At 42.3% G+C, this 27,232-nt stretch overlaps 1 protein-coding gene across 2 annotated transcripts in view; it reads left to right on the forward strand.

Annotated features, from left to right (window-relative positions):
- The first annotated feature begins 4,091 nt into the window (after positions 1 to 4,091).
- The window catches only part of GLDC (glycine decarboxylase), an 88,358-nt gene continuing 65,217 nt past the window's right edge, over positions 4,092 to 27,232 (forward strand). The window contains exons 1-3 of one of the 2 annotated variants that reach the window (XM_024995534.2): positions 4,092 to 4,551; positions 5,094 to 5,172; positions 24,420 to 24,555. In XM_024995534.2, coding sequence (XP_024851302.1) covers positions 4,297 to 4,551; positions 5,094 to 5,172; positions 24,420 to 24,555 — 470 coding nt within the window. In that variant the 5' untranslated portion in view covers positions 4,092 to 4,296. The remainder of the gene's footprint in view (positions 4,552 to 5,093; positions 5,173 to 24,419; positions 24,556 to 27,232) is intronic. The other variant, NM_001192951.1, reaches the window with a different exon arrangement.

Raw genomic sequence — 27,232 nt, forward strand, 5'->3', positions numbered from 1 at the left:
AGAATGTTCTGCCTATATTTTCCTTTTAGAGTTTTATAGCAACTAGCCTCACATTTAGATTCATTTGGGTTTATTTCTTTTTGGGGGGGCGGTATTTTTGTGTATGGTGTTAGGGAGTATTCTAATTTCATTCTTTTACACGTAGTTATCCAGTTTTTCTTTTTTGGGCATGAAACTTGTGGGATCTTAATTCCCCAACCAGGGAATGAACCTAGGTCCTCAGCAGTGAAAGCATAGTGTCCTAATTACAGGACCACCAGGGAATTCCCTCTTCTAATGTCTTTGGATCCTTTCTTTTCTATTAAGCCAAGAAAGTTCTAGTATCTTAATGTAATTTAATGAAGGCCATAACTGAGTTCCTTGGTGGCTCAATGGTGAAAAAAAAACAACAACAAAAAACCTGCCTACTAATGCAGGAGACTCAGGTTCGATCCTTGGGTCAGGAAGATCCCTTGGAGAAGAAAATGGCAACCCAGTCCAGTATTCTTGCCTGGGAAATCCCATGGACAGAGGAGCGTTGAGTGCTACCATCCCCGGGGTTGCAAAAGAGTTGGACATGACTTATCGACTAAACAACAACAATAATAATTTGAGCCTGGTTTTAGTCAACGAACTCAGCAGACCCTTAGAGCCACTCCTAACTGATTGAATTAATACACTAAACTCAGAATATCTAGTGCTGCAAACACACGAATAATTTCGATTTTATATTCCTTCTTCCTTGGTCTAGAACTCACCCCTACAGAGAAATCCTCCAACACTAATGTACTTTAGCAATGTCTTACAACTGTTTCCCTGCGTAAGTGTCTCCTCTGGTGTCAGACATCTTACTCACCTTCCTAGAGTATGTTGCAATCTGACTTTCCCTGTGGATCTAGAGGTAAAGAAGCATTGGCATACCTCTGTAAGGTTGATTTTTTAGTGAAGCCATTACAGAATCTTCAAGCAAGGGAAGGGAAGGGAGGCAAGGAATCGCCAGCATCTCAAAGAGGGGAGAAGGGAGTGTTTCAGGTTGCAAAGGGGACTCAGTGGGATTTGAGGGTTTAAGATAATCAAATTCAATCCAAATTACCACGATGTCCCCATTCCAAGTCTTGGGATTTTAAATTAATCCCAAGCTTTCACATATGAGCCCTAATAAAGCTGTGAATTCAACTTTTATGATAATTTGGTAATCAGGAGGATCAAACAGTGAGTCTGATTTGTGGTGGCTCAGAGGGTAAAGCGTCTGCCTGCAACACGGGAGACCTGGGTTTGATCCCTGGGTCAGGAAGATCCCCTGGAGAAGGAAATGGCAACCCACTCCAGTACTCTTGCCTGGAGAATGTCATGGATGGAGGAGCCTGGTAGGCTACAGTCCACGGGGTTGCAAAGAGTTGGACACAACTGAGCAACTTCACTCACTTTCTCCCTGAAGCTACAGAAGTTATAGAGCTTGAAATTCTCTAGTTCTCTGAGAAGTCATTTCATTTTTTTAAATTAAAAACAATTTTTTAAAGTCTTCATTGAATTTGTTACAATATTGCTTCTGTTTTTTGGTTTTGTTTTTGGTATGATCCTAGCTCCCTGTCTAGGGATTGAACCTGCACCCTCTGCATTGGAAAGCGAAGTCTTAACCACTGGAACTGCCAGGGAAGTCCCTGATCTGTCATTTTGCTGGATAGACTCTCCATGGCATTCAGAAGCAGCTATCCCTCTCTATAGTCCTTGTTAAATCATTCCCACTGGAAGGGTCTAACCTAGCAACTATTTGGTCTAGCAAAGACTTGTCTTCAATAGGAAATTTATTCCCCACTGATATATATTTTTTTAATTTATTTATTTTATTTTTGGCTATGCTGGCTCTTCATCGCTGTGCGGGCTTTTCTCTAGTTTCAGCAGGGAGGGCCTACTCTCTGGTTGTGATGTGTGGGCTTCTCATTGCAGTGGCTTCTCTAGTTGCAGAGCATGGGCTCTAGGGCACTCAAGCTTCAGTAGTTTTGATTCCAGGGCTCTAGAGCGCTGCCTCAATAGTTGTGGCACAGGGGCTCAGCTGCTTTGCAGCATGTGGGATCTTCCTGGATCAGGCATGAAACCCATGTCTCCTGCATTGGCAGGCAGATTCTTTTATCAAAGCACCACCAGGGAAGCCCCAGACTGATAATTTAAATAACTTTCCATTTCTGCCTAAGACTATCATGATCTCATTCTCCAGTAGTGATAACTTTATCATTGACTTCAAATAGAATTCAGCCAAATAGCTAATCCCTCTAAGCTTTAAGATTACTATCTTAAAACTACTTTTGGGCTCAGTTATAGTCTTTGTTAAAGTTTATTTAGGAAAACAAACAAAACACTCAAAATATTTCAAGCAATACCTGGCTTAAAGTATCAGGAATAGGTGGATATAGAATCACTGGAAGGACTGGAAAAGCAAGAGACAGGGTAGATAGAACACCATTATCTTCAGGTCAACCACTGAAGCTCTAGTCCAGGACAGCGAGAAACTTCTGCTGCTTCGTAGGTTGGAAAATCACAGAATGTTCCCATTGGCTTCCCTGGTGGCTCAGATGGTAAAGCGTCTGTCTACAATGCGGGAGACCTGGGTTCCATCCCTGGGTCCAGAAGATCTGCTGGAAATGGCAATCCACTCCAGTACTATTACCTGGAAAATCCCATGGATGGAGGAGCCTGGTAGGCTACAGTCCATGGGGTCGCAAAGAGTCACTTTACTTTCACTTTTCCATTGGTTAACACAGCTGCCTTGCTGCACAAATGTGGATGGCTGGTAAGAAATCACTTCATGTCTGCTGCCATCCATACATCTCTCTGCTGCTGTCAGAAAAACAAGAAAATGGTTTCTACTTTTATTCTATTTTCCAATTCTCACACAAGTGTATCTTGTTGACAGAAGACTAACATCTAGAAGCCTGGAGCCAATCTGGGAATTATAGTTCTCTCGCTTCCAGCCCCTATGATCCATAGAGAATAGTCAGGAGTGGGGAATAAATGCACACTGCTTCTGTCTTATCCCATAGCAACTAGCACCAAGGATATCTCCCAACTTTTATGAAGGCTGTAATTTCAATTCCAAACTAGTGAAAAACTTCAGAGATATTCAGCCAGGCCTTCCTAGTTCATCACTCACCCCCTACCCTGCCTGCCACACACACATTTTGCCTACAGTTTTCTGATTTCTAGTTTCCTGCCTCTCTGCCTACTCTCTGCGCCTGTGAGTTACAGAACCCAGGTTGTGCAGAATAAGACTGAAAGAGGAAGCTTAGAGGAGAAAGAGGACAGGTTCTGTTTTTCCCTAATCTTAGTACACCTAATGTTCTGTCCTTCACTCTTCCCCCTATTAGAGTTGGAATTCTGAAAGCTCATTCTGGTAAAAATCTCAAGAGATAGCTAGAGAGATTAGATTTCCAAAATATCCAGGTATAAATAATTTTTCAACTAAGGTGACAGTGCAAAATGTATACCTTTGTATTTTTTGCATTTTTTATATCACACAGAAACACACAGCGCCCCCCGCCCCGCCGCGGTGGGAGGGAGCAGGGCGGGAAAGGGGGAAAGAGAAGAGTTCAAGGCTAGTGTTATGGTTGTAGTTTCAATGTACGATCTCTTTTTAAATACTATCCAGCTCTGTTAGATGCGGAGACCGAAGCTCAGAGGTTGGATAACTTGTTCATGATCCTACAACTATATAAGAACTCTCATCTGCGCATATTGGTTTCCACGAGGTATGACAGGGAGATACCCTAAAATTAACAGACTAACCAACTCTATGAGTTTGGCCTCCCTGTCGGAATCACCTTCCATTTCAGCTGAATCCCCCAGGCACTTCGCCTGTGGCCTCTGGCACCGAGCGCAGGGAGCTCTCGGTCCCTGCACCCACTAGAGATGGAGCAGGGGTAATTGAGGATGGAAGGCTCTGCGAGAAGAGCAGCAGGGGCCCGCGGAGGGCCTGAGGAGGGGGTAGGGAAAGGGGGCGGGGCAGGGCAGACCCTGCCCCGCCCTTCCGTTCACTCCCATTGGCCGTGCGTTCACTGGGCCTATCCCACTGCCCACCCCCAGAACGACGCTTAAAGTGTGCGAAGCAGGTGCTTCGAGAGGAGTAACAAGTTTGCGCGCCTGTCCGGAATCGGCGCGGCACCCATTCATTGCCTCTGAACATCCATCTGTCCCTTCGGTCATCCTTCGGGAAGGGGCTCCAGACACCTGGGAGCAGCCGCCACCCAGGGGACTACGACCAGAAAAAGAGCAGAAAGCCCGGCTGAGCCTCGCGGGCCCAGGCAGGGGACGGTGACGACCACCATGCAGACGTGCGCCAGGGCCTGGGGGCTGCGTCTGGGTTGCGGAGTCGGGGGCGGCCGCCGCCTGGCTGGAGGAGCTGGCCCCCGGTGGGCGCCGAGGGGCCGTGACAGAAGTAGCGGCGGCGGGGATAGCGGCGGGGCCGGGGCCTCGCGCCTCCTCGAGCGCCTCCTCCCCAGACACGACGACTTCGCTCGGAGACATATCGGCCCCGGGGACAAAGACCAGAAGGAGATGCTACAGGCCCTGGGGCTGGCGGTAAGGACCCCAACCCGGCTCTGCCAGGCCTCACCCCCGCCCCGCCTTCTGCCCTCACGGCCTCCTGGCCCCCACCAGGAGCCCCGCTTCGCTTCGCTTGGGACCTGCACCCTGGTCCGGGGCTCTGGTGTGGAAGACAGCGCGCGTGCTCAGTCCGCGTTCCCCAGACTTCTCCCACCAGATTACTTTCTCCTCCACCAGCTCTTCGCGCCTCGAAATCGTGTATTTTACAACCTAGTTAGGCCCTGCTGATGAGCTCTAACTTCGCAAGAGAAGGACCTCCCGATTTATCCAATTATCTCCGATTGCCCACTGAAATCCAAGCCAGAGTGGCCGAATTACTACCCTAATTATTTTACCCCGCTCCGAGTGATTTTTGGTTTGTTAAAGTTGTCCTTTTTAAGAAGAAACTCTTTTTAAAAATTAGACCATTTAAGTGAAGTCCCCACAAGCCTTTGTATATGCAAAATACAGAGGTGACTTTTAGCTCAGAAGCTCTTTCCTCTGCCTTCAGTGTTCACGAGCTTGAATTTTAATTTTAGAGCGTTGATGAACTGATCGAGAAGACCATCCCTGCCAGCATCCGCCTGAAGAGACCCTTGAAAATGGATGACCCTGTCTGTAAGTAACCGGGAGACTCCATTTGCTCTGGCCTGTTTGTTTTCTGTGGTCTCTGAAAGTCCATCTGTGGGTCAGGATTGCTCAGGAGGGAGAATGTTTATTAAGCTAAAACAGCGCTGGGTACCTACCGCACGGGGCGGGAGAGGGTGCAATATATTCGGCTCCCTGGAATAGTTCTCTGTCTCAGCGCTCCTCAAGGAGCCAGCAAACTTCCTGGGGCAGGGGCAGGGGTCGGGGTGGGGAAGGCAATGCACCAGCAAGTGCGGAGGATTCCCAACTCGCCAGGCACCTGTCCAGGTATGATTCTCCCATCCTTTGGCTTGGAAGATGTCCCCACTTCTCTGCAGATCGGGGTACTCAGAAGGGAGAAAAGACTGCCTACAGTCTTGAAATAGGAGAGTGACAAAAATGGGAGACCCAGACATCTGGCCTCCTACCCCAAGGTTATTTACATCACAGTAGCTTCCAATTGTTCCATCTCAGATCCAAATTTTATTATTTATACCCACTGAAGGGCACCATTTAAAGTCTGAATGATTTTTAAGAAATCTTAATTTACCCATAGACTCTCTTAGAATTTTATTTTATATTTTAAAATATTTTAATGGTCTCAAGATTATTTGACATCTATGACTGAGCAAGAATTCACACAACACGCACAAAATTCAAGTGGGGAGGCAGAGCTGAAATTTTTTTTTTTTTAATAAACAGGAAAGTATTCTCCTGGTTTTGAATCATAATAATGCTATGTCTTCTGAGGTCAAGGGAAGAGAAGACAATTGGTTTGCTTTAGGTCTGGGGACAGAAAAGATATGTGGAAAGTAGGCTTTATTTTGTTTTCAAGTATACAACTTGAGTTATAAAGCAGGTCCAGCCCCCAGCTGACTAATGCTATAATTCAGGCTGTGCTGAGGGCTGCTCCCTTTATTGGTTTCAAATCTGAACCATTTCCCCTGATGGAAGGGACCTTGTTTATAAAAGAAAATATGAACTTTTTGTCCGCTTGAACTGATTGATACCTGGGGATGGCTGGAAGCCTTATCTATTTCAACTTTAGGAAATCAGAATCCTGATTCATTGGATGTGTAGTATAGTTATATGTTTTTAAAGCAAGTCATCAGTGAGTATTTTAACAAATAAATTTCTTCCTGAGTCTTTCAAAGTCACAAAATGTTTAGGTCAGCCCTTTTACTATATACTCTAAAATGTTCTTTGAGAGCATCAGAGTCTAGGAACCATGTCCAAGTTATCTAGCCTCTTGTAGTGTCACTGTTTGTTTCCAGCTGAATAATTTGAACCTTGGGAGATTCCATTTCTCCCCCTTCCTTTGGAAGCAGACTTCTGATAAGTAATTTATAATTTATGTGTAAACTTTAAACCCAGCTTCTGTGAAGTTTGGGGCTGCTTCCATCTGGTTAGACTGAAGTGACTCAGAAAATATTGCACTGGCAGGAGTCTCCCTTGCCCTGAAGTAGATTGGCTCTCCAACAAAGCTTGCTTCTTGGAAGTGAGCTGGGAGTGGGGATAGGGAGGATGGGGGTTCAGAATGCACCAGAAAGGCATCAGTGTTTTACTCTGCAATGGTTACTGAATGTGTTCCACGTGGGGAGGGCAAATTGGTGCAGGTAACCTCTAGTAGAAGCGTTTTCATTTACTCGTGGAGCATCGTGATCCAAACCTGGTTTCACACAAAAGCTGAGTGCCTGTGTTCTACCATAATCAGAGGAATCCTAGACCAAATATATGTTCACTGAGTAGAGAGAAAACTAAGAGCTAGTACATGTCTTAAATTCCTCATTGCTGAGTAAAAGAGGATTGTGAGAGCTGTAAGCAGTATGGAGATACTTGGGTTCTTATTCATAACTTTATGATCTCAAACCATTATGTGGTACTTAGCATGTACTGAGCTCTTTTTAAAATGTTTTTCATATATTAATTTAATCCTTATTACAACCCTATGAGGTAACTATCATTATCAACTCTGACTTAAAATGAACATACCAGTCCTTCCCTAGTGGTCCAATGGTTAAGACTCTGCACTTCCAATGCAGGGATCTCTGGTCAGGGAACTAGGATCCCACATGTGTGTGGCGTGGCCCAAAATAAATACAAAAACCATGGCATACAGAGAGTAAGAATCATGCCCAAGGTCACCACTGGTAAGCAGTGGAGGCAGAATTCAACCCATACAGTGCAGGCCCTGTTCACACTCCAGTCCTCTTCATTGTCCCCTAAAGTAGAAAATCCTTGTCCTGACTCTTCCTCAGTATCCAGTTTACAGGTGTGCACAAGCCCAACACACTGGAAACACTCCACCAGCTACCCTAGTGGAAATGCCACAGTAGGCTGAGAGTCCAGGTCTGAGAACACTCAGGCCCACTGCCAGGGCGAGGGAAGGGGTAACAGAGGTGCAGGGTCAGAGCTGGGTGTTGAAGGATGAGTAGTAATGCTCTGTTGGATGAGGCCAGGGGAGACTGCTGTAGCCAGAGGGAACAGATTGTACAGGACAGAGTGGGCTGACAGAGTCAGGGAAGCATGGATGGTTCGGCTGTCATGCAGGAGGCTCCCCTCCGCCCTTGGACATGTAAGGAAGTGCCTTGAAAGAATGCCTTGATCTCAGTCTTGATCTTCACAGTAAGCCATACTTTAGAGAAACAAACAAAGCTACTTGTTCATCCCATTCAAGTGAACCCCACCCTCCACTGGCATACACAAAGGAAAAAAACTAGGATTTATGTCAATGGAAACATTCGTTTCTCCGGATGGTGCCATTATGAATGATTTTAGATTTCTTTTTATTCCTGTTTTTTCTAGATTTTCTACAGTAACTATGTATTTATTTTGCAATTAATACAAAACTTAAAATACTTTATGAATCACACCACTCACTTTCAGCTATGATATGTTTCTCTGTGTAGTATTTTCAGTGAAGTCATATCAAGTGAACCAGACTGAAGTAGCCCATAACTTCACAGAAGCAGCAGGGTTTCAAGTTTACAGAAAATTGCACATTGCTTATTATGAGCATGCTTATTAGGAAGAGAGAGGAGACACTAAACCCTTAGATGTTCAAGTTATTCGACCCGAACTGGGCAGCTGAGTTGTCAGAATGAGACTTTTGATGGACTTGTGACAACCTAATGTTCCAAGCAATATTGTTTAGAGTGATTTTGCAGTGAGCAAAGGGTGCAGTGTTGTGCAATGCAGCTGCAGGTGGCAACTCTGTCACCCAGGTGACCCACTCTTCTGAACTGACCCCAAGGACACTGGCAGGGCATCTGTTCTCCTGGCTGTGGACATCAGTTATCTTTCAGCTGGATTAAGTCTGTTGTCAGGTACGGCCTGCAGTCTGTGACAAATCTCTCCTTTGGCCATTTCTGGCTTCTTGAGATCCCAGCATATACAAATTATTATTTCATCTTTAGGATAATTCCAATGAATTCTTATACAACTGTGGAAATAAACAAAGACCAGCCAAATGAGAAAAGCAAAGGCTGTTTATTCTGAACTTGCTATAGAAGTCAGCCTTTTGTTTTACAGAGGAGTAGGAAGGCCTTCAGGGGCACCCTGGTGGCCTGAACAAGATGTAGGTAGGCCAACAAAAGCAAGTCTTCCATCTAAAGCAGGATTTTCCCTGTGATTGCTTAAGTCTGTTTGTCCAGCTTTGTCTGGTTGGTTCTAGATTGGAAGCGGGCACCAAGATTAGTGTAGTTGTCAGTTATTAGTCAAGTCCTGGCTCTTTTGGGCTGATTGCTAGAGAAGTTATTGTTTATTTTCTGCCATTGTCGCTGGAGATAGCAAAAGACAGCTTTCTGCAAGTCTAGTCTGTAGCAAGCTGGCTCAAGGGTGGTTTATTGTGGATTAGGGGGTTGGTTTCCTGAGCAGGTTGCTGCAAGTGGTAGGTGAAAATGTTATAGTTATATATGGTCTGGCCATTGTCTGTTTGTATGTTTAGACTCTCATAGTAGTCTGTTGTCCTTATATTTTTGTCATTAATTCTTATGGGGCAGACCCCTACTGATCTGACTGAAAGCTTGTACAGTCAACCTACTGCCTAATTTGTAAGTGTTTATGACCATTTACTATTGGCAAGGCATTGCAAGGATAAATGTATGAATAAACATAATCACTATCTTCAGTGGGCTTACGTCTTACTGTGACTTGAGTTCAAAAGTTAAAATGTCCAAGATGTCATAAGAACTATGAATAAAATGCTGTAAATGTACAGAAATGATGTGAAATTAAATAGAAAAACTGGGATTTCTGAAAGCAGTGTAAAAAGTTGAAATATATCTTTTATAGATATCTCCTATATCTACAGAAACAATGATAATATCTTTATATTGACTATGTATTTTGTGTGTGTGTGTAAATATGTAATTATAAGAAGGAGAAAACTCAAAAAGGCAGTACCTTCAGTGAGAAAAATAAGATGGCAAAATTCAATGTGCTAGGCATGATTACAGAATATTTGAGTATTATTATAGTCTCATCTTTGATGGCATCTTAACAGAATAATTACACTGATGATTTGGGGGATTCTGGGATGTTTTTCAACACCACAAAGCAGTATTTCAATTCTCAGGGGACATCCTACAATTTAAATCACTTCTGACACTATCTACCTGCATACAGCATCAGACTTCACATATTAACCCCCCATGACTGCCCCCACTTCAGATGTCAATCACAAGTCAGGACTGTCACCTGTGCTTCTGACCCGTTGTGCTCAGTCCCTCAGTTATGTCCACCTCTTTGCAACCCCATCAACTGTAGCTCACCAGGCTCCTCTGTTCATGGAATTTTCCAGGCAAGAATATTGGAGCAGGTCACCATTTCCTCCTCCAGGGGATCTTCCCAACCCAGGGATTGAATGAGTCTCTTGCGTCTCCTGCATTGACAGGCAGATTCTTTACCACTGCAGCACTGACTAATGAGCTATGAGTTGGATCCCTTCCTCTGGTTCAATTAATTTGCTAGAGTGGCTCACGCAATACACAGAAATGTTTCCTTATGTTTACCAGTTTATTAAAAGGATGTTATAAGGGATACAGGTGAACACCTAAATGAAGAGATACATAGGATAGACAAGAGGAGCAGGGGGTGGCTGAGATGGTTAGATAGCATCACCAGTTCAATGAACATGAATTTGAGCAAACTCCAGGACAGAGTGAAGGACAGGGAAGCCTAGCATGCTGCAGTCCGTGGGGTTGGACATAACTTAGAGACTAAACTGCAACAACATAGGGTGGGGTCTGAAAGGGTCCCAAGCACAGGAGCTTTAGTCCCCATGGGTCTGGGGTGCATCCCTTTCCCAACACAGGAATGTAGTAGCCATTCTAGAAGCTCATCAAATCTGTTGTTTTTATAGAGCTTACTCTTCAGCCCTCTGCCCTTCCTACTTCTAGAGGTCAATGGGTGGCCCGAAGAGTTCCACCTTTCTAATCACTTGGCCTTTCTGCTGACCAGTCCCATCCTGAGGCTACTTAGGGACCCCACCCTCATCTATGACACCACCCTTATAGCAGAAAGTGAAGAACTAAAGAGCCTCTTCATGAAAGTAAAAGAGGAGAGTAAAAAGTTGGCTTAAAGCTCAACATTCACAAAACTAAGATCATGGCATCCAGTGCCATCACTTCATGGCAAATAGATGGGGAAACAATGGAAACAGTGAGAGACTTTACTTTTGGGGCTCCAAAATCACTGCAGATGGTGACTGCAGCCATGAAATTAAAAGATGTTTGTTCCTTGGAAGAAAAGCTGTGACCAACCTAGATAGCGTATTAAAAAGCAGAGATATTTCTTTGCCAACCAAGGTCCATCTAGTCAAAGCTTTGGTTTTTCCAGTAGTCACGTATGGATGTGAGAATTGGACTCTAAAGAAAGCTGAGCGCCGAAGAATTGATGTTTTTGAACTGTGGTGTTAGAGAAGACTCTTGAGAGTCCCTTGGACTGCAAGGAGATCCAACCAGTCCATCCTAAAGGAAATCAGTCCTGGATGTTCATTGGAAAGACTGATAGTGAAGCTGAAACTCCAATACTTTGGCCACCTGATGTGAAGAACTGACTCATTTGAAAAGACTCTGATGCTGGGAAAGATTGAAGGTGGGAGGAGAAGGGGACGACAGACGATGAGATGGTTGGATGGCATCACCAACTCGATGGACATGAGTTTTAACAAGCTCTGGGTGTTGGTGATGGACTGGGAAGCCTGGCGTGCTGCGGTCCATGTGGTCGCAAAAAGTCATACACAACTGAGAGACTGAACTGAACTGAACCTCATCTATTAGCAGATACTCAGGTATGCTCAGAAGGGCTTGTTATGAATAACACAAGATACTCCTGTCACTCAGGAAATACCAAACACAAAGACTAGTGATACTTTTTATTATATCAGATAATGTCAGACAAATATGTATGTGGTGGTGTGTCCAATAGAAGTGAAAAAGTGAAAATATTTAAAAGATGAATTCTACAATAAATTATAATCAGTGTTTTTCCCTTCCTTTTGAAATTAGAACACCAAGTGAGAAATCTCACTCTTTGTAAAGTATCATTTTAAGCATTAACATGTTTTGGACTATCAACCTAAATAAAGAGGTAAATTGAATAAAGAACCTAAATAAAGAGGTCAGAAAGCTCAAATTACCAGAAATTTGAGTTTATTTGGAAGTAGCAGAGGAATTACAGTTTGGGAGACACATGCTATAGAAGCTGCAAAGTTAGTTGAAGGTCTAGGGCAGGTTGTGTTTATGGGCAGGGAGCACAAAGAGAGGGCCATCCAGCTGGAACCCAGACAGTAAGTTTGTTGGCTTGATTATGGAGAGATTTTTGGTGGATGTTCATTGGTCTGAAGATAAGTCCCAGCCTTCTAGAAATCGAGTATTTACAGGAAATCAGTCTCTCAGTTCTCAAGTTCCATTCTTCCGAGGGAGCAGGTATGAGATTCTCCATTTTCGTATCCTTAGATTCCATTTTGGATTGGAATCCTTTCACAGGACTTTCTTATTTTTTGACATACAAAGATACAAACATGCTGACATAAGGTGATGAGGCACCAAATAGGTCATGTGATTGAGACAAATAACTTAAAATATAAAACAGCTTTTCCCACTTGATCTTGGTAAAGGATCATGGAATTTATCCAGCATCATCAAAGATTTTATATAAATGAAATTCTTTAACAATATTTTAAAGTATTGTCTCTTCTTTGGAAAAGTTGCTCTATTTCTTATCTCTTGCTTTATAAGAAATTACTACAAAACACTGGCTTAAAACAACAACAAACATTTATTATCCTCAGAGATTCTGAGGTTGGGAATCCAGAAGCAACTAAACCAGGGGGTTTTGGCTCTGAGTTACTCATGAGGTTGTGGTCCCACACTGGTGGATGCTCAACCAGAGCTATAGGAGCCAGTTCCAAGATGGCTCATTCACATGGCTGGCAAGTTGGTGCTGGCTGTCAGTGGGAGGCCCTGGTGCCTCCTCACACAGTTCAGTCCACATTCTGCTTGAGTGAGTGTCTTCACAGCATGGCAACTGGATTCATGCAGAGCCAGTGATTCAAGAGAGAAGGAAAGCCAGGCAGAAACTATCCTTTTTATAATCTCGTCTTGAAAGTCCTATAGTATCATTTATATCATATTCTGTTCATTAGAGTGAATCATTAGGATTGGTCCAAATTCAAGGGAAGGGGAATTAGTTTCCACCTTTTGAAGGGAGAAGTGTAAACAAGATTATAGACATGATTTTTAAAAATAGACATTCCTTTTCAGAGCAGTTTTAGGTTCACAGCAACATTGAGCAGAAAGTACAGAGAGGTCCTGTATAGCCCTTGCCTCCACATATGCGGAGACTCCATTGTCAACATCTTCCACCAGAATGGTACATTTGTTATAACCAGTGAACCTACAGAGACACATCATCATCACCCAGAGTCTATAGTTCATATTAGGGTTCCCTCTTGGTGTTGTACATTCTGTGAAATTGAGCAAATGTATACTGACATGTAGCCACCGTTATAGTTAGCATAAAGGGTTTTTCAGTGCCCTAAAAATCTTCTGCAAACATATTTTTTAAACTACCACATTCATCTAAGTTAGCATATACTTAGTATTATAAATGATAATGAATCTTGCCTAACTTTAAAAAAATATTCAGTGCTATAAAAATGAAGTCAATTATACCATGTTTTAAATATGGCATTACTCTTGACTGTTAAAGTACATAGGGCCATTTGCTCATACCCTAAATCTCCCAGCCTAGTCCCCTTTGTTACCATTGGGTTATAAGCTACTGTCCCCAAATCTACATCTATGACCCTCTCCATCTACTTTCATTCCTCATTTATTGAGAAACTTCAATAGAAAATAAGATACTGCTTAGGCACTGAGAATGCAAGAGTCAGGAGGTAAAGGGTGATAAAGATATGATCCCTGACTGTAGGTTCAGATACTGAATAGCTCCTCAGTTCTACAAATAGGGTGAATGCTTGGGTTGAGGTTATGGCATGAACAGAAGGGTGAAAGTGTGGACACGTATGGTGAGTTAACTACGTATAGAATATTTAGCTGCCGAGACGTATAGAAAGCAAGGTATGGTGGGCCCAAAGCTGTGATAAAGGATTTGTTTTCCTGTACATAATGGGGAGACATTGACAGTTATGACAGAAGGAAGTATACATTCAAATTGTGTTTGGCCGAGTGCCTCTGAGATACAGGCAAGGAGACCAACTGGGAGCTTATTGGAGAGGTTAGAGGTGAAATTTAAAATGTGCGTTAGTTCAGGTCTACCAGGAAGCAGTCGCTACAAGGATATTAGATATGCAAAAGTGGGAGCAGGGGAAGACTGGGGAGCTTTTAGATGGTGATGCAGGTCTGACTCAGGTGGAGAAGAGGGATGAAAGGAGAATTGGGTAAGAAGAATCGGAGACTGCAACACAGATCTAAAAAATTTTGGTCAGTCTGCGTGGAGTCCTTGAGCCAAAGTCATCCACCAGAGGAGTCCCATATCTTTACAGAAGTGGGCCTGCATTCGTTCTACTGGGCTTAGTAAGTGGCTGGGAGTAGCCTGGGAAGTATGCTTTGGTACAAACATGGTGGTTGGCCCAGAGGGGCAGCAGGTTGGACTGCAGGTCAGTTTCTAGGCTGAGTGTCTTGGGGTGATGGTGATATTAACAGCATGAACAGGGAGAAGAGGAGGGTCCTGGAGGAAGACGAGACTGTGAGTCTTGTTTGAGCAGAATTGAATTTGAGGTGTTGGTGGAATATGCATTTGAAGAAGCTGAAGCAGTAGTTGAAAATACAAGTCTAGAGCTCAAGAGAGAGACTAGAAATGGAGTTACAGATTTAGTGACTCTTCTGAATGAATTCATGAGAGTGAGCAAGATTTCCTAGTGATGGAGTATTGGGAAGAAAGTAGAAGCCATGACATGGGGAAATAAAGCATGGAAAAGGATGGATTGCAGAGTAGCCTGAGATGAAGTAATCCAAGAGGCCAAAGGATAAATCTTAAGTCAGGCCTTGTGGACTTAGTGTCAAATTCTGAACTTTTCTTAGGGATCAGAGAGAAGAAAGTCTACCTGATGACATTAGGACACTCTGCGGTGGGAGGAGTTTAGGGACTGCCTGTCTAATGATCTGAGTGAGAGACAGAAAGGGTGAGACTGAGTGATAGAAAAGTGAGAAAGTGACCATCTGAGTAGTGAGGAACCTAGATCACCTTGCATGGAAAACCTGCTGAGATTTTTTATAAGTTGTTTCTTTTTTTTTTTTTACTGTGTTGGGTCTTAGTTGCTGTCATGGGCTTTCTCTAATTGCAGAGGGAGGGGTCTACTCTAGTTGTGGTGCGTGGGCTTCTCATTGTGAGGGCTTCTCATTGTGGAGCACAGGCTCTAGGCACATGGGCTTCAGTAGCTGCAGCATGCAGGCTCAGTATTTGCGGCTTGCTGTCTCTAGGGCACGTGGGCTTCAGTAGTTGCAGCCCGTGGGCTCCTTAGTTGTGGCTCGAGGGTCCTAGAGCATGCAGGCTTCAGTAGTTGTGCCACACTGGCTTGGTTCCTCTGCAGCATGTAGGGTCATCCGATACCAGGGATGAAACCCCTGTCCCCTGCATTAGCAGGTGGCTTCTTATCCATTGCACCCCAAGGAAGTTTCCTGCCGAGATTTGATGCCTTGAATCTATAAAGTTTGCGAGGGTCCTCTCACCCAACATCATTTAGTGACAGGGGAGCAGAAACAGAAATGGGATGTCTGAGTTTAGCTGAGGTGGAGGATTGGTGAAGTCAAGTGGCCAAGGACTTCAAGGCCCGCACAGGCTGGGAGCTGTGAGGCACACTGGGGTGGGAGGTCAGTTACCACCTTATGGGAATGAGAGTGGGGGCCTGACTGCTAACCTGAGTCAACTCAGAGCCCTAAGGGGGCTGGTCAACAGTGAGGTTGTGAGCTGCTTGTCGTAGGGTAGGTGCTCTGGCTTCTATTCCTTATATCCTCTTTTCCCCCACCAAATGACACTGTGCTTTGCTTTTAGAAATCTTAGATCTGGTTTTGACTACTGAGGTTTGTTTTACTTGTTAAACGTGCAGTATTTTAATAAAAATGCACACTGGGGATTTACTTTGTAAGGATTCTCAATGTCCATATCACCAATATACTAACTGATTAAACAATAAGGAAAGAAAATTTTGGAAAATATGAAATTATTGTACTCACTGCATTATTTCACAGAACTTGCTTCATAGCTGCAAGTTTCTATTTAGAAATGTTTTTCTGAAGCTTGTGCCTTTAGGGATGTGAGAACAATTTGCACATTGATTTGTCTTCGTGGATTCTGTAATGCATGACTTATTGTGAATATTGAGCTAATTATATGTGGGGATTTAGGTGAATTTTCATTCACTTGCATTTTCTGAGCACCTACTATATGCCTAGCAAACCATTATGCCCCTGCCCACAAAGAGGTTATAATTTAGTTGGTGAGATTCTGGGGTGGATTACAAATTTCTCCATATGCCTATACTCTTTGTGTATCTCCTGGGTGAGAAGGTAGAACTGTAGGGACAAAGAGCCATCAGAAACGTGGATTAGACATGCCTTGGCTCCTCTAAGCTGGAAGTACCTGACTGAGGGTTCTAATTTCTGAAGGTCATGAGGGGCTAGGTGAGGTTGGGTGTTAATTGGCTGAGCAAGGAGATGGGAAAGAGCCTGGCAGGATTGGGGGTGGGGCATCAGGCCTGTGTGGTGCTGCCCAGACCACGTCCTGATATGTGGGATGGGCTCCCCCCTGTCAATCTTGCAGAGTTTCCATGTCCTTCTGCAACCCACTCCAGTATTCTTGCCTGGGAAATCCCATTGACAGAGGAGCCTGGCAGGCTACAGTCCATGGAGTCGCAAAAGAGTTGGACACGACTTAGCGACTGAACAATGCAAAATTCTGCATTATACAGAGCTTATGGGTTGGTTTACCTTCCTGGACTGAACAGATTCTAAGATTCAACAGACTGTGGTTGGGCAATTTCTTCACCAGGGAAAGAAACTTGACAGATAAGAGGGAGTAGCGTTTATAGGCTGAGTAAGTGGGGTTAAGCCTGGCTTAACCCCACTTATTTATGGAGGAGGGAGAAAGGTGACCTTAGAGAAAGGCTGCACATGGGGATGGAGTTAGAGGGCAAATTCTGGCTTCCACTTAGGAAATCAGAAAATCCTGATATATGCTATCATCCATGGTTTGTTTATGTTGAATTGAGAGCCCCTGACCCCACCCCATGGTTCCTGAGCAGCTTTGAATCCAGGGATCTACAAGTTGGCAAGAAAAATGCTAAGTCAGTCTCTGTCCTCACATTCTAGCCCCAGCTTTTCCCTGTAGCCTCTGGCAGAAAAAGGCCTTTCTGGGCAAATTCAAATATGAGTTTGTTGGTTTTCAGTCCTGCTGATTTCCTTGGAGTCCTTTTCTGAGCATCTTGCCAAGCACATGAAGGGCAGGGCGTGGGAGGATGGCTCTTGCTGGTTGAGTGGCTGCTCCACTCTGGGTGCTGCTGGGCTACGTGGAAAATGCTCTGAGGACAGCCAGCCACTGCGGGGACTGTAGGTATCTTCACCAATTTATTTCACAAGGAGGATTTTGTTCTGTGCATAACATTTTAATTTACAAATTTTGAATAATAACACAGGCATATTGTCTTGAACTTAAAAGTGTGAAAACATACACAGGAAAAAGCAAGAAACTTTCTCATTTATCAGAGCTATTCTGTTAACATATAATATGCATATACATTAATTTTTTAATATAAATGGTAAAATTATATATACTCTGTAATAACTTAGGCATATTAGTTTTAGATTGTCTAAAAAGCAAAAGAAAGCATTTTCCCATATGATTGTGGCAAAAACAATCATCATATTGAGTGTTTGGGGAATGGGTTAAGAATGGGGAATAATTTGTATGTATTTGCATTTGTGTGTGTGTGTTGGAGTGTAACAGGTATCTTGACCCATATAGCCTACCTGCTCAACATTTTCCCAGTTTTTGTCAAAGTTCACATATGTGGGAAATTAAAACCTAGACCTAGCAATTTAACAGCTAAATCAGCTTATTTTCTATCAGAAAGTATATTTGGAGTAGTGGTTGGTACAAAGTTCTCCTTGATATTTTAGGTGCAAGTGACAAAGGAAAGGCTCTTTTGTGGCATTATGGAAGGAGGAAGCATTCGTTCTGAATTCTGAGAAGCAGGAACAGTGAGAGACCCACCTACAGATTCTTGGGGAGTAGTACCCAGGTCACTGAACTCTGTTCCTGGTACAGTAGGACCAGGGCATTATGCAATGTGCTGAGGTAGAGGAGTAAACAAGGTCAGAAGCAGGCATTTATTCCGCAAGAAAAGAACTTACTGTTCAGATCGCTGAAGGATTGAGGCCTTTCATGGCTGGGACGGCACAGGACTGGCTGCTCTATGAGGCCCTAGGCAGGCATCAGGGTGTCTCTACATAGTTTTGTATTTTTTTATTGGAGTATAGTTGGCTTACAAAGTTGTGTTAGTTTCTGGTGTACAGCAAAATAATTCAGATACATTTATATGTGTATATGTATGAATTATATTGTTTTTCATATTATTTTCCATTATGGTTTATTATAGGCTATTGAATATAGTTCCCTATGTTAAACAGTAAGACCTTGTTGTTTATCCATTGATGTGTTTTTTAATGGACATTCCCTTTCTCATTCTGTCTCATTTCCTCCCTGGTTTGTTTCATTGTCCTTCACATTCAGGAATATGGTTACTGGAATTGGGCCTGTTTACAGGAGGAAGCTGTTTTTGTCAAGTTGGAAGGACAAGAGTGAGGAATGTGCGCTGTTGTGGGGTTCACTCTGGGGGGAAGTTGATCTTGCTTCTTCTCCTCTTTGTCCACACAGCTTTCCTTGGGCTGTGCTGTCCAGCATTTGTATGACACAACTGCCTTTTAAAACTGCTTGTCTTACTACATGGGGGGAGAAAGCTGCCACTTTGGAATGAAGCATCCCACGCTATTTTCTCTAGAAAGGAATTCATTTCCAAGGAAGAAAGGAATGTATGTAATCTGTTGTGAAGTACAATGGGGTATGTTGCATGGTTAGGATTGGGGCTTTTATTTAGACCAATCATGACCCCGAACTTGCTCTTAGAGACTGTTTCTGCTGTGTTCCATTTCAGATAGGTTCAGCAGTAGACCTCTGATAGTGGACTTTCCCTTTTTCTCCCCTTTTCTCCATGCCTGTTGAATCTTGGCATCACTTAACATATTAACTCAAACCTTGGGATCCTAAATGCACTCACTGAGTTGGCTCTTGTGCTGATTGGACCAAAGTAAGATTTCATTAGTAGGTATGAGAAATGGTGACCAGCTAACAAACATTAGAAATAATTCAGACACTCACTAAGTTGTGTGTTGGGAAGTGTTTTTTATTAAATGTGAATGGTAAAGTCTGAGGTCTAAATTTTTTAGATAAAATTGATTTTTATTGAAATACATTTGATTTACAATGTATACAGTAAAGTGATTCAATTATATATCAATACATATTACTGAATTCTTTTCCATTATAGATTATTAGAAGACACTGAATATAGTTCCCTGTGCTATACAGTAGGTCCCTATTGTTCATCTATTTTATATATAGGAGTGTATATCTATTAATCCCCAATTCCCAATTTATCCCTCCTTTCCCTTTTCCTTTTGGTAACTGAAAGTTTGTTTTCTGTGTCTGTGAGTCTATTTCTCTTCTGTAAATAAGTTCATTTGTATCATTTTTTAAACCACACATATAAGTGGTATCCTATAGTATTTGTCTTTCTCTTTCTGATTTAGTATGTTAATCTCTAGGTGAGGTCTTGATTTTATCATAGTAAGAGGCAGCTTAACTCTTCCTCAAGTCACAGACTGTCTTGGCTTCTATCTGGTCATGATGAGCAACGGATGAGTGAATGGTATAGTTTTCTCAGACCATATAACTTTCAGAAGCATGACCAAGTACTTGCCCTACTCTTGGTGGTTCACCAGTGTCCATTAGCTCGATGTACAAAGACTAATCATTCTATCAACTCACTGTGTTCCCAGTAGAATGTAAAATTGATCATCAAGACCAGGCTATGATGAGGACCAATCAAGAATACAGTTGTCCTCAGTATACAGGAGGGATTGGTTTCTGCCCCCGCCCACCACACCTCCCACCCCTAACGGATACCAAAACTGTTAGATGCTCAAGTCCCTTATATAAAATGGTGCAGTATTTGCATATAGCCTACACACAACCTCCCCATATACTGTAAAGCATCCCTAGATTACTTATAATACCTAATACAATGTAAATAGCAAAGAGAGAGAAGAAAATTTTCTCAGGGATCAATGCAAAGAAATAGAGGCAAATAATAGAATGGGAAAGACTAGAGATTTATTCAAGAAAATCAGAGATACCAAGGGAACATTTCATGCACAGACGGTCACAATAAAGGACAGAAATGGTATGGACCTAACAGAAGCAGAAGATATTAAGAACAGGTGGCAAGAATGCAAAGAAGAACTACACAAAAAAGATCTTCATGACCCAGATAACCAAAATGCTGTGATCACTCACGTAGAGCCAGACATCCTGGAATGTGAAGTCAAGTGGGCCTTAGGAAGCATTACTACAAACAAAGATAGTTAGAGGTGATGGAATTCCAGCTGAGTTGTTTCAAATTCTAAAATATCATGCTGTTAAAGTGCTGCTCTCAATATGCCAGCAAATTTGGAAAACTCCACAGTGGCCACACGACTGGAAAAAGTCAGTTTTCATTCTAATCCCAAAGAAACGCAATGCCAAAGAATGTTCAAATGACCACACAATTGCACTCATTTCACATGCTAGCAAAGTAATGCTCAAAATTCTCCAAGCCAGGCTTCAATAGTATGTGAACCGCAAACTTCCAGATGTTCCAGCTGGATTTAGAAAAGGCAGAGGAACCAAAGATCAAATTGCCAACATCCGTTGGATCATTTAAAAAGCAAGAGAGTTCAAAAAAACATCTATTTCTGCTTTATTGACTATGCCAAAGCCTTTGTGTAGATCACAACAAACTGGAAGATTCTTAGAGATGGAAATCCAGGACCACCTGACCTGCCTCCTGAGAAATCTATATGCAGGTCAAGAAGCAACAGTTAGAACCGGACATGGAACAATGGACTGGTTCAAAATTGGGATGAGTATATCAAGGCTGTGTAGTGTCTCCCTGCTTGTTTAACTTAAATGCAGAGTACATTAAGTGAAATGCTGAGCTAGATGAAGCTCAAGCTGGAATCAAGATTTCTGGGAGAAATATCAATAACCTCTGATACACAGATGATACCACCCTTATGGCAGAAAGTGAAGAAGAACTAAAGAGCCTCTTGATGAAAGTGAAAGAAGAGAGTGAAAAAGCTGGGCTTAAAACTCAACATTCAAAAAACTAAGATCATGGCACTCGGTCCCATCACTTCATGGCAAATAGATGGGGAAACAGTGGCAACAGCGAGAGACTTTATTTTCTTGGGCTCCAAAATCACTGCAGATGGTGACTGCAGCCATGAAATCAAAAGACACTTTCTCCTTGGTAGAAAAGCTATGACAAACCTAGACAGCATATTAAGAAACAGAGACATTACTTTGCTGACAAAGGTCCATCTAGTCAAAGCTATGGTTTTTCCAGTAGTCATGTATGGATGTGAGAGTTGGACTATAAAGAAAGCTGAGCGCCCAAGAATTGATCCTTTTGAACTGTGGTGTTGGAGAAGACTCTTGAGAGTCCCTTAGACTGCAAGGAGATCAAACCAGTCAATCCTGAAGGAAATCAGTCCTGGATATTCATTGGGAGGACTGACGCTAAAGCTGAAGCTCCAATATTTGGGCCACCTAATGCAAAGAACTGATTCACTGGAAAAGCCCCTAATGCTGGAAAAGATTGAAGGCACAAGGTGAAGGGGATGACAGAGGATGAAATGGTTGGATATCATCACCAACTCAATGGACATGGGTTTGAGCAAGCTCTGGGTGTTTGTTTTGGACAGGAAAGACTGGTGTGCTGTGGTCCATGCAGTCAGCAGAGTTGGACATGACTGAGAGACTGAACTGAACTGAACTACATACAACCGCCCCATATACTTAATCATCCCTAGATTACTTATAATACCTAATACAATGTAAATGGTATATAAATAGCTTTAAGTACAATGTGAATGCTATCTAAATAGTTGTAAATATGATGTAAATGATATGTAAATAGCTGCCAACACATGACAAAATCAAATTTTGCTTTTTGGAACTTTCTGAAAAGTCTTTTTTCTGAATGTTTTTGAATCTTGGTTGAACTCCACAAATTCGGAAGCTGTGGATCCTGGAGGGCCTGCTATCTTCACATTAGCCCCAAGCTAGGTGGGGGCAGAGCCCACAGGAGCTTGGAAAGTTTGATCCTGTAGTGATTAGAGTATGTCTGTTACAGGATTAAAAACTGGTATGTCTCAAGTTTGAACATATTTATGCTTCTAACTCTTATCTATAATTAATTATTTTGCTCTTCTTTTATGCTAATTGGCCTCTAAATTTTTTCAGGTGTTTTATCCAGGTGTGTAAGATGTTGGCAACTGTGAGTGGTGCTGATATGTATCTGGAGGCCCTGAACTGATGTAGGATGTGGCAGTGGGTCCCTGGTTAGTATAGGGAGTGGTGAAGGCATATGTGCAGGACGGGACAATGGAAGTAGGAGGCTGTAAGAGGCAGGAGGCTGCAGAACCAATGGACAAGAAAGGCATTGTGCTGTCACTGAGGTTCTTTTACTGGACACATGAGCTTGCACTAACATCTTCAGCTCTGCTGGGAGGTAGGAGAGAATGTGTTTTTTTTTGCAAAAGGAAAAGTCAGATTCCTCCACCATTCTAGTTGAGAGTTTAGGGTCTCCAGATAAACATCAGCATCTCTCTTAGCAGCCCCTAATGTTTTATGTACTTGTCTAGGTTCTAGGGAGAGGATACAGTTTTACTTACAACACTCCCTGGCCCATCTCCCTCCTGGACTATTGTGCTGGCTTCTTACTATCTCTCCCTATTTTCAGAGTCTCCCCTCTGACCCATCCACACTACCAGTAGATTCATCTTCTATTATGTGGGGGAAAATTATATTATTCAATAATCTTTGTCACTCAAAGGTTAAACTCTTGATTTGACAAAGTCCTTCAAAGATTGCTCTCATTTGAGAGCTGGACCTTTTGTCCTCCTGGCATAATATGGAACAGGGACCTGTCCTCCTTGCACAGGATCTTAATTGAAGCTGGCTTTGCTGAGTTGGGTGTCTGCTAGGCACTGCTAATTAATCTCCCTTCCTACTGGGCTTCTCAATCACCGTACCCTAAGAAGACTTTGGAAAGTGATTTCATTTCTTACATGATTATTCCTAAGGATACTGTACTTGGGTATCTCCTCAGATACTGTTTTATTGTACATTCACTTTTATGTCCTAAACTTTCAGTGGAAGAAGGCAAGATTGTCCATTATAAGGCAATTGGGTTATATTTACTCATGAAATTGATACTTACAAACTGATACTTCTCTCTTGTTAGCCTAGTCTGACAAACTGACACATCTCTCTTGCATTTATTTACTGTGAAAACAAATGGGATGGGAGGGCATGGCCAAGGGTGAGAATGTTTTCATTGAGGATAAAGGAGGATTAATGAGAATAATAGTCACTTAGAGTTCAGTAGAATTAAAACACTGGGAAGCATTTTCCTAGCCAGTTTGCTATCTTAGATGGCTGTGCCTAGATTTGTAACAATAAAATCAATAAATCCCAAGATTCAGTGACTGAGTCCCTAAGATCTTAAAGCAGGTAGACATTTGCCTAAGTAGCTAAATCTCACTTAAACTTTAGCAGCTATATGCATATGATCTAACTATAAGTGCTATAAATGTAGGAGATCTCAGTCTGGCCCATTGGGGAAAGTGTTGAAGTTGGAGTTCAACTCGGTAGTTAATTTAAAGCTGCATAGCCTTAGGTGAGTGATCCTCTTCAAGCCTCAGTTGCCAGAGCTACGTGGAAGACATTTGGTACAATTCCTGGCAAAGAGTAAGTGCTTAAAATGTCAGATGCCAATTATTATTTTATTATTATATGAATGACCCAAAACAGGGTCTGGCCTGCATCTGGGAACTTTTATAATTACTCCTTAATTACCTTAGTGCCTTAATGAAAATGCTGGTTAAAACTGCATGTGGTTCTTTTATTATAATTGATATTTTCTTGGTTGAGTGAAGGGTCTTTTATAAGTTATAGCTATAAGTGATCAGCTACTTAAAAAAGATCCTTCATATGTGTTATTTAAGACCTACCAACTATTGGCATAAGGCAACTTAAAAGGGTAAATACTATTTACTAAGAGCAGAAATTTTATTTAGTGTAAATAAAACATGTGAAGGGAGCAGAAAAAACCTGGAATAAGGCAAGTGTTAAAAATTGAGAAATTCTGTCAAACAACACCAAAAAAAAAGAAAAGCCACAAAAAATTGTGAAGAGTAACTGAGAGCTGTATGGCAATTTTTTTTTTTTCAGATTTCTGCATCTAGTTCTTAGTGTTGCTAAGAAGATGATTCTTATATTTTCCATATAGCTGTTCTTGTGTCAATATTGAAAAAATTAGGGCTTTACACTATACCTAGAGCTCTCTTTGAGATATTTTCTCTCTGTAACATTTCTTTCTTTTCCGCAATCAGGTGAAAATGAAATCCTTGCAACTCTGCATGCCATTTCCAACAAGAATCAGATCTGGAGATCATATATTGGCATGGGCTATTACAACTGCTCAGTACCACAGACAATTTTGCGGAACTTACTGGAGAACTCAGGATGGTAATGTATTTCTTGATGAGAAACACAAGTGCCGTGATTTGATTTGCATGACTCTTCTGTTCCCCAGCTTCCTCCCACTCCCCACCAAAGTCCCAGAACTTGCCATTGTGTGTTGTTCAGGGCACAGGCTAGACTGGGTGGGAAGCACAATATCTTTTTGTCTTTTGTCTGCTTTTGCATAAGCACACAGGTAGTGCTGGTTGGTGAGGACATTTGTCCTAGATACAGTGATTCACGTCCCATCATTAGAGGAGCCAGATCTGGCCTAATCACTCCTGCATTGCTGTTAGTTTCAGTATGGTTCATTTCTTTATTAATAGGAGAGCAAGAATAAATTGTCAAAGAACTAGTGTTCTTGCTAAGTGTGTATGTGCACGTGTGTATATATATGTGTATGTGTGTGTGTGTGCGCACACGCATGCACACACGGAAGTATTTGTATTGCTGAGGGCTTCGTTTCCACTAGGGTATTGGTAAAAGTTTGCATGGTAAGTTTGATTTCAAAAGCAAATGGCCTGTCTCCTCCTCCTTACAAAACAAGCCTCAAGAGTACATGAATGGACTGCACATTCTAGCCGTCTGAATACTGGCCAGCAGTCTCGGCTCTTGGTGGCCGAACAGAACATTGACCATATTGCTTCCTGGCTGTGAGAGGATGTGTTCATTTACTTTAGAGCCACCAGAGTTTTGAGAGGTGGACAGTGCTGTTTGCTTTTCAGTCCTGGTTTTGGGGTGATTTTAAGTATTGTTCCTTTGTATTCTCCGAAAGCTGATCTGAACCAGAGGGTGATACCGGCCCTCGCCAGCCAGGACAGGGCGGGCTGTGCACATGAGGGTGGGTAGACTTCACATTATCACCCTTCTGAATGGTTGTCATAGAGATGGAACCAACAAATTCCGCTGACGTGAGGTGAAAATAAATGAGTAACGTAGCCTCCAGAGAATACAAACATTTGGGCTCTTACAAGAAAATTTACATTAGGCCTAGATTATACTTCGTGGGATCTACTTTTGAAATTTTCAACTGCTGATAGTATCAGTTAACTAATATCAAAACATTTACATTTTCCTTGTGACTGTTTCTGTTTTGTATAATGTTGGCACTGGAGTTGAATGAAAGAATCTCATGAATGTTTGTCCTACTGCAATTCCCCCCCACCTCCATTTTCTTTTGGTCACAATCATAAAGAATACTGATTATTTTGGAATAAATGTTAATGCCATGTTGAATGTATCAAGCATCCTTTTTAAACAGGACAGAATGCCTTCTTGGATATGCAGATATTTTTTGTTTTTTAATATTCAGATACATCTAGGAACAGAAACCAATTGAGTTAAAATCAGTTGGAACATAGAAATTGTAGATCACAGACATTTTCTTGATCACTGGTTGCCTGAGGCAACTAAACCCTTCAATGTAGGATGGCAGGCCCTGTGCTAGCATTTTTCTCCTGAAATGAAGGTTTATTTAGTGTCTCCAGGCTTGAGACTCACCCATCTGAGTTCATTAATAAATGATTTTTAAGACTATTTATGCCTGTTTAGTAGTGTTAAAAAAAAGTGTGGACAATAAAAGAAGTTTCCAAGTAAAAGTAGTAAGATCATATAATTATCATCTTTGCAAGAAAATAATTTTAAAGCTTTCAGCCTAAGCTTAGACTTAGAGCAAGGAGAAAAAGGCTGAGCAAGGGAAGGGAAACATTAAATCCCAAAGTCTGTTAGCCAAAGGAGAGCACCGTCTTAGGTATGAAAGACTGTGTTTGGGAGGTTTAAGGCTTTTTCCAACAAGTAATTGGGAACCAATCCCCATTCGAGCAGGAAAGTTAAACATATATTTGCACCAGAAATATTTGATAATTTCCTGTTTTAAGAATTGTGCTAGGCTAGTAAGACAACAAAGAAATGGGTGGATATAGGATGACACAAAGAACATGTGTAACATAATCATCAAAAAAAAAAAAAAGATTGTGAACATGTTCCTGACACACAGATCAGATCAGATCAGTCACTCAGTCGTGTCCGATTCTTTGCGACCCCATGAATCGCAGCACGCCAGGCCTCCCTGTCCATCACCAACTCCCGGAATTCACTCAGACTCACATCCATCGAGTCACTGATGCCATCCAGCCATCTCATTCTCTGTCATCCCCTTCTCCTTTTGCCCCCAATCCCTCCCAGCATCAGAGTCTTTTCCAATGAGTCAACTCTTTGCATGAGGTGGCCAAAGGACTGGAGTTTCAGCTTCAGCATCATTCCTTCCAAAGAAATCCCAGGGCTGATCTCCTTCAGAATGGACTGGTTGGATCTCCTTGCAGTCCAAGGGACTCTCAAGAGTCTTCTCCAACACCACAGTTCAAAAGCATCAATTCTTCAGCGCTCAGCCTTCTTCACAGTCCAACTCTCACATCCATACATGACCATAGGAAAAACCATAGCCTTGACTAGACGAACCTTTGTTGGCAAAGTAATGTCTCTGCTTTTGAATATGCTGTCTAGATTGGTCATAACTTTCCTTCCAAGGAGTAAGCGTCTTTTAATTTCATGGCTGCAGTCACCATCTGCAGTGATTTTGGAGCCCAAAAAAATAAAGTCTGACACTGTTTCCACTGTTTCCCCATCTATTTCCCATGAAGTGATGGGACCGGATGCCATGATCTTCGTTTTCTGAATGTTGAGA

The sequence above is a fragment of the Bos taurus genome, chromosome 8 (assembly GCF_002263795.3).
Source record: "Bos taurus isolate L1 Dominette 01449 registration number 42190680 breed Hereford chromosome 8, ARS-UCD2.0, whole genome shotgun sequence".
Classification (NCBI taxonomy): Eukaryota; Metazoa; Chordata; class Mammalia; order Artiodactyla; family Bovidae; genus Bos; species Bos taurus.